The 8,792-nt window shown below is 43.6% G+C and overlaps 1 protein-coding gene across 1 annotated transcript in view; it reads right to left on the reverse strand.

The window, feature by feature from the left end:
* stk35 (serine/threonine kinase 35) overlaps window positions 1-8,588 on the reverse strand; it is a 12,558-nt gene extending 3,970 nt beyond the window's left edge. The window contains exons 1-2 of the mRNA XM_012840990.3: window positions 7,805-8,588; window positions 4,846-5,638 (exon numbers count right to left, since the gene is read on the reverse strand). Coding sequence (XP_012696444.1) covers window positions 4,893-5,638; window positions 7,805-8,336 — 1,278 coding nt within the window. The 5' untranslated portion in view covers window positions 8,337-8,588 and the 3' untranslated portion in view covers window positions 4,846-4,892. The remainder of the gene's footprint in view (window positions 1-4,845; window positions 5,639-7,804) is intronic.
* Window positions 8,589-8,792: the final 204 nt, after the last annotated feature.

The following is an 8,792-nucleotide window of genomic DNA, read 5'->3' on the forward strand; positions in this document are numbered from 1 at the left end:
CGAAAGAGAGAGGGAGAGAGCGAGAGAGAGAGAGAGAGCGAGAGAGAGAGAGAGAGGGAGCTCCTCTTAGGCAAGCAGGGAAGGGACACAGCCACAGAGAGAGAGAGAGAAGGGGGGGGGGGGCAGAGGGGGAGACAGAAATGAGGACAAAGAGCTGAGGAGAGAGAGAGATAGAGGGACAGAGAGGGAAGAGGGAGAGAGAGAGAGAGAAAGAGGGAGAGAGAGAGTAAGAGGGACAGAGAGGGAAGAGGGAGAGAGAAAGAGAGGGAAGAGGGAGAGAGAGAGAGGGACAGAGAGGGAAGGAGACAAACAGACTAAACGGAGCCGTGGAGAACAGTACGTCTCTTTGTTATCATCCGTCACTTAGCAGGTCTTACAACGGCATTCTTTCACTGGCAATATGTACACATGGTATATCATTGGTGACATGGACATGTGTACTATGGCACCTGTTCCTGTGCTTCACGACCTCTGACCTTTAAGTGGTCTGATGTTCTCATCAGCCACAGGAACAGGGGTTAAACACACCCTAAGGATATTTTACACATAGCGTGTGTGTGTGTGTGTGTGTGTGTGTGTGTGTGTGTGTGTGGGTGTGTGTGTGGGTCAGTGTGATGAGGATAGGTGAAACAGCCACACACACACACACACACACACACACACACACACACACAAACAACACAACTAATTCAATTCAATTCAATTCAATTCAATCCAATCCAATTCAAATCAAATCAAATCAAATCAATTCAATTCAATTCAAATCAATTCAGATCAATTCAATTCAGTTCTATAACTGGTTGTGTGGCCCCACGGTGACCCTGCAGTGCTGTGCTGCCTCCCCGCCCGCCTGTCTGTCTGTCAAGAGGAGAAGAGTTCTTTTCCACTCATCTAAGCAGATCCAAACATAGACGTCACAGATACACAGATCAAACCGCTGATCCAGGACACACAGACACAGGGACACTGCCAGTCTACACTCCACCTGAAGTGTGTGTGTGTGTGTGTGTGTGTGTGTGTGTGAATATGAATGTAAACGTGAGTATCTGCATGTTTGTGTGTACAAATGTGTTTAAGTGATCTAAAGTTTATTTACATGTATGTGTGTGTGAATTTACTTGCATTTTATGTGTGTTTGTATTGACTTGTTACTGTGTGTGTGTGAGTGAGAGAGAGAAGAGTATAACTGTGTGTTCATACACATGTACACACATATGTTCATGGAGTGTATGACAAAGACTGAGGCTTAGCTCACAGCGTTGAGCCTGCAGACTGCTGCCCGCTGAAGCATAGCTGTCATCAGCTCACTTTCACAGATTATCCCCCGCTGCTAGGAGCAACACGGCCCATAGGATCAACACACACACACACACACACACACACACACACACACACACACACACACACACACACACACACACACACACACACACACACACACACACACACACACACACACACACACACACACACACACACACACACACACACACACACACACACACACACACACACACACACACACACACACACCCCCCCGGTCAGAACACACGCACAGGGGCCTATCACAGCACTCATCATTCTCTGCCCCTCCCCCTCCCCACCAGTAGCCCCGCCCACTAACCCTAATGAATCACAGGCAGGTTCTGTGTAATGTTGCATGCTTGCATAAGGGCTATCCCAGCATGCTCTTGGAGAATGAAGGCACTCTGACATATACAGATCAGGCCAGCAGCTTACATGCATACGTGCATACATGCACATACACATACACATACACATGCAACATTAACTCCCAATGAACTATTCTGAGGGACTATGGGGCACTAGTTCTGCCTGGGCAGGTCGTCTTAAAAATCCCGCAATAAATGAAATATTCTGCCGAGGCATGGAATTTGGATATAGGCATATTCTTCTCTGACAGGGAACATTTGCACGCGCCAATCACAAACCATGACTGCCAATCACAGACCATGACTGCCCAGTTCTGATGTATCCATGTAGTTCCCTTTATTGGAACTGTCGTGCACTATGCCTACATATTTCTATATTAGCAAGGAAGGCCTTATAAAATAAGAATAAAAATGTTTGTTTTAAAAAGTTAAACTTTAAACCCACTTTAAAGACTCAAGCTTCTGGGAAGAGGTCCGACTTTAATTAAATGCTCAGTCAGCAGTAATATCACCCATCACATAAACAAATATCATCCATCACGTAAACAAACATCACCCATCACGTAAATACACAATAATGACCTTTCTTGTTACTTGTATTCACATATTGTAGTGTAATACAGAGTAAGACGAAGACAGAAGAAGAGATGCCTACTGATGCCTAAACCTACATTTACAGCACTTACCCCCAAAGTTGCAAATGTGTTCCATTTGACAAGTTTATTTGATTAAATTGAATACGTGTCACGTTACGCATGTCTGGATATTTTTCGTTCAAGGTCTCAATAAACTCTCCAGAATGGATGCATTTAGGATCTTTCTGAGTTACAGTATATTGATCTTTATGGGTTATATTGATCTCAAGAATTTTAATTTTTCCTTGTAACCGTCATGGAACCTAAGTGTGCAAAACATTTACTTATTTTACAGACTCAAAATCGCACACCCTGATTAACAATACAACAATCAGTTCGAAGGGTGTGGCTTGGGCATTTTAAAACATGTTTGATGAGCTGCAATTGTGTCAGCGAATTTTATCGTTTTGAACAACAGAAGAAGCATAACTGTTTATTCCTTGAAGCAAACACTACCATGAACCCAGGTCGATATTGCCATCTAGTCTGATGCATTCAGCTAAAGGTGATTGTTCAGCAATGCTATTGGTCTGCTTTTAACCAAACATGTATTAAATTAGTGATTTAAACACACCTTCCAGAAGTGTTTTTTTCTTCTCTTTTTTCTGTGGAACAGTGGACATGCGTCTGTAATTTCCGCCTACCGTTTGCGCCCTCTCAAACTAATGACCAGATAAGAACATACATTTATAATTACAACTTTATATACTATACTATCTTCATTGTATATTTCTGTATATTTTTTACTCTGTCATTATTTGTGTATTTATTTGTTTGTTTGTTTGTTTGTTTATTTCTTGATTAATTTACTTCACTTCCCAGTTATATGCAAGAGTCCATGGGGTATTTGAAATGCACTGAGAGTATAATCAGATATCCGCAATTAGCCTAAACATGTACTGAATATTTAACTTATTGTGATGGTTCACTTTACTTTTCCATTCATGGCTATGGCTGCTAGATCTATATTAAAACAAGCAGGCTACCCATAAGTCTATGGCTGCTAGATCTATATTAAAACAAGCAGGCTACCCACAAGTCTGTGACATTTACACAAGGCTTCATGTCTTTGCACTTAGGCATGGGAAAATATCAACACTATCATCTCCACAGTTTAACTCCAGAGCAACTCAAATATTAACACTAACCTCTCCAAAATTTAACTTCAGAGCAACTCAAGATTGGCTTTTCCTGACAATACTTTGTTATTCCTTTTTCTGTATTGATATAATTCTATAAACTATAGTTACAACTGCATATAACTATAATTATATAACGCCTACTGCGGCTTTGTGTATTATGCTTACATTTTTCTTAATTTCTTATCGTTAATGTTCCAGGTTCATACAAGTTGCTTTGGGAGAATAAATCTTCCAATTAACCGTATAAAAGTGTACTACAGTCATCTGATTACTATTACAAAAACATTTTGAAATTAAGGGAAATTAAGATGCTAACAGAAAGCTGAAGGGGTGTTCTCTTCTAATGACATAGCTATCTATCAAAACACACTCATTTCACATAATATTTGTGAAGAACTATTTAATTACAGTTTTAGCATAAGGTGAATTCATTAGCGCTCATGTGACCCATAACTATTCTACGGTTAGTAACGTAACAACAACGGGTTACCTGGAGGCTATCAGTTATTCATTTCACCAATCAGGTCACGTTTAAGAAATAACTAACCTCCAGAGGCCACGGTCGACCAATCAGAATCGAGTATTCTGCAGTCTGGTGAAATAAAGCTATAACGTGTTACAACACGCCAGATAATTGTCGTTCCATTATTATATTGCCTTTTTCGTTTTTTTAATTTTTTTTATGAATGTATTTGCTTGGTAGATGGGATTGAGTGATCTCCCAATTTTAATTTTAAATATCTACCCTTGCTTTCTAATTTTTTAGTTACTTAATACATTATAAATGTAATACATTCATTTTTTCCGATATCGGTTGTATTATATTTTATTCAACTCTTTCCTTTAACTTTATTTTATACTTTTATTTTATTTGTTTTGTTTTTGTCTTTATGTCCTATATTTTACATTGGTGTGTTCTAATACATTCTGTCGTTTAGAGTTTCTTCCTGTTTCTCTGATCAAGATATATTCATGACTGATACTCTTGGCCAATATTGGGTTAATACAATAAATAAATATATTTTACTGATTTTAGCTGCAAATGTTATTCATGAAATCAATGAAATGGAATAATTATTGTAAAATTCTGTTACTAAATTAGCTATTTACAGTGATGCAAGTCATAAAGAGTGTTCTTAATATATCTTTAAGGGATTTGTATGCCAAAAATTCGATGAATGTTCACTGGTGTATACATATCGAACGCGGATGAAAGTATGTGTGTGTATGTGTGCGTGTATTTGTGTGATATACTGTATGTATGTATGTAATAGTGAAAGGTACATCTATGTGTTTATGTTTGTTTCTGTATGTGAATTTGTATGTGTGTATGTGTATGTGTATGTGTATGTGCATGTGTATGTGTATGTGTATGTGTGGTTTAACAGCACTCACCTGTGCAGATGCATTCATGCGCGCGTGCGTGTGTGTGTGTGCGCGCGTCAGGCTGCGCAGGTGATCTGGTCCATGCGTGTCTGCAGCTGCGTGGCGTCGGGCCGGTCCTGCGGGTTAACGGCCAGCATGTCCAGCAGGAGGCGCCGCAGCCCCTCGCTCATGCAGGAGCGCGGCCGCGCCGGGATGCTCAGCACCATCTTGGGGTTCTCCAGCATGGCCTCCCCCACCGGCACGATCTCCGCCCCGCGCCGCACGTACGACCCCAGCAGCTCCCGCTTCGACTCGCCGTCGATAAACGTGATGCGCTCGCTCATCGCCCAGATGATGATGCCCAGCGCAAAGATGTCCGCCTTGGCCGTGTAGTGGCCCTCCCACACCTCCGGCGCCATGTAGAAGTCCGACCCGCACGCCGACGACAGCCAGAACTTGTTGACGTTGACGACGTTGCGGTTGGCGCGGCTTGCGGCGCGGTCGCCGTGGTCACCGCCGCCGGCTCCGTCCGGCTCCGCCCCGAGCCGGGCGCACACCTTGCTGAGTCCGAAGTCGGCCACCTTGATGACGGGCTTGCCGGAGCGCTGGGAGATGAGGATGTTGTCGGGCTTGAGGTCGCGGTGCACAATGTTGTTCTGGTGCAGGAAGGCCACGGCGCGGCTCAGCTGCCGCATGAAGCTGCGGTTGGTGCGCGGGTCGGGCCGTCGGGACAGGATGTACTCGTTCAGATCGCCCCCCTCGCAGAACTCCATCACAAACCACAGGTAGCAGGGTTCCTCAGGACAGCCTAGGACACGCTCACCTGGAGGGGGGGAGAGAGAGAGGGAGAGAGAGGGAGGGAGAGGGAGAGGGAGAGGGAGAGGGAGAGGGAGAGGGAGAGAGAGAGAGACAGAGGGAGGGAGAGAGAATTAGTAAACACATCCAAAGCAGGTGGTTGAGGGTTTTAGGGTGATCTTCAGGCCTCTTCTGAATCATTTGTGATTAACAAACACACACACACACACACACACATGCACACACACACACGCACAGCACAGGCTAATGGAAACAGTACAGGCTTCTGGATTAGGTCAATTAGATATAAGCAGGATACACCAGATCCCTATGAGCTGTCTGGTACAAGATCACTGTCAGGACAGAGCAATGACACACACACACACACACACACACACACACACACACACACACACACACACACACTTTTCCAAAACTACGTCCTTCCACAGAACACACATGTACAGAAGCCAGAGCAACAGTGCATTAGCAAAGACTAGAAAGTAGGAAACCCACACAACACCATTTTAATTACACATACACACCTATGGCCTGGTCTACACAGCCACACCCACAACTGTACCTGTACCTGCACACACACACACACATACACACCACTACCTGTGCACCAACTGGCACATACACGCCTTTACCTGTGCATGCGTGTACTCATACAACAACTCCAAACTGAACTAAACTTGAATTCAAACAAAAACAAAATTGCGTATCAACACATACACACCTCTACCTGTGCACCAACTGACACATACACACACACACAACTTTGCGGACAGATCTATCCATTCTTCTTTAGGCTTTTTTCTTCTTTAGGCTTCCTGATGGTTGCGCTATGCAGTTCCTTCTCAGAATCAAAACTAGGGCAAACTCCCTAGGATATTCTATCTGTATACACTACCCGACAGAATACAAACACACATTATTTTTCTCCCCACTCACTTATATTCTCCAAATCAGGGTAATATTGCCTCAACACCTCAAAAGAACCCCCATTCAAAAGAGGTAAACATTGGATCAGAACTCATCTGTTCCTCCAAGACCTGTATCAGACGTTCACTTTCACTGAAGGCCAATATCTTTAAGTACAACCCACTGTAAATGCCTTGATTAACATTTTAATATCAATCTGACTCATTAAGGCTTCAATTAAGATTTTAAAAATACATTAAAATCACTCCAGAAGCGTGCTTATATAATCCACTATGGTATACAGAGGTATAAAAATAGGCAGCTAAGAAAAAAATCTATCATCACAGACAACAAGCAGCACTTGCAGGATTAATATTTGATTTCACTCAGAAAGTAGACCTAACAGTCTGCTTATGTAAGCTTGTAGCCTACAAAAGGCTAGCCATTCGTCCACAGCTGGTCCCCTCAGTCCCTGTACTTGTCCCCATTTCACTCTTAAAAACACCCGCACAGACCGTGCAAAACGACTTCAAAATTGCAATTAAGTCAGGCTATAATTTCTGACGATCAACAGCCTGGACAATGGGATCGAATGTAGTTTCCGCTCATTAATTAACACAATGGAAGTGAATGTACCTTTAACATTGACTGCGCGTCAGTGAAAGGGTTAACAGCTGCTGCCAACTAGAACACGATGTTCTCGGAGCAGAGGGACTTGCTGCCCCTGCGCCCAAACAACTCATCCGGGTTGGTTTCGGAGGCATTTTTTGAATTAAAAAAAAAAAACTTTTCAATCGGCTTTTATAAACGAAATAGTTGTCATTAACGCTTCTGTTGTAATTAGTTTGTGTAACTTTTACTGCCCCGTCAGACTAAACAAGCCACGAAGAAAAACATAACGAACAATAAGGCTAACCTGACCAGTCCGAAATTACAACTGAATACAGCAATAAGCATAAAAAGACAATGTGACATTGTAGCAAATTATCCTAAAATAGCAAGTTCTCCCTCCGAACAGCCTTTCTATTGCCACCTATTTACAACCGTGTTTGAAAAACAACAATGAGACAGACATCCTTCTTTATCAGTAGCCTAGCCTATGTATTATCTCCTGTAAACAAAAGTGATACCTAATCATTTAACTTCCTCCAGCTTTAAATATATGTCTAATTCACAGCATTTCCCAAAAAAGCCAAACACACTTGCTGAACAACACTGCCCTTCTGTCAGCCATAGGTGCTCACACAGTAGCCATTAGCCCCTTTACCTTTTAGCGAGGTTTCCACTAGCCGCAGATACTGTTTGGATCGTTTGTTGCCGTGGCTCATCTTCTGTGCAAGTCCATTTCTCTGCAGCACACACTCCTCGAGCTGCACCACGTTCTCGTGCTTCTTTTCCAGGCTAGCCAGGGCCCAGAACTCCGACAGGGCGAGTTCCACGTTCTCCGGAGCGTCACAGCGGAGCTTCTTCACGGCGACTCGGGCTCCTGTCTTCCGGGCCACAGCCTCGTACACTACCCCGTAGCTTCCCCGACCCACCTCGCGCAGCAGACTGTAGCGCGGGGCCATGATCATGGCGTTCTCCAAGTCCTCGTTTTTGAAGAAGCCCGTGGAGAAACAGTCCTGCTCCATCGGGTCGTCTCTGGCCTCCATCGGAACCTCCGTGTCCTCGTTATTCCCCACCGGGATTGCCCGCAGGACTTTACCCACGTCCCGCTTCATGTTCCCCTTCTGCACGGCCGCCCTCTTGCAGACCTGCACACTTCTTAACTTTCTCCGCATCGTGTTGCGTGTATCCATGAAAGGGCCCCTTTGACAAGCGAGTGTATAGGGAAACCCTTTCTATTTTTCATAACTTGTGCTTGTCGAGCACGATAGGGCGATGACTGTGGAATGTCGCGTGTTCTTCGATCAAAACAGTGGCAATTCCGTTTCGCTTTGATGAGAATGACTTCGAAATCAGCAGCTGTCCCCAAAAACAAAAATAAAGACCGTCAGAGCACTCGATGATGTAAGAAGGGGGCGGTCCGCTAGAGAGCCTGGACCATTTACGTAGAGCGGCGGGGAGCTCGATCCAGAATCCTGCGACTTTTCCTATCATCTCTCAAACAATCTAACATAATTCACCAGTAAATTAAATTATAGATTGAAAACACGACGTATTGATGAACCATTGATTGTATTTTCTTAAAATAAACAGCGGCTGTTTTCTTTGAGTAATCTCCACCGTATTTAGTTTGTTCTTGGTGATATGCA

The sequence above is a fragment of the Clupea harengus genome, chromosome 4, assembly GCF_900700415.2.
Source record: "Clupea harengus chromosome 4, Ch_v2.0.2, whole genome shotgun sequence".
Taxonomy (NCBI): Eukaryota; Metazoa; Chordata; class Actinopteri; order Clupeiformes; family Clupeidae; genus Clupea; species Clupea harengus.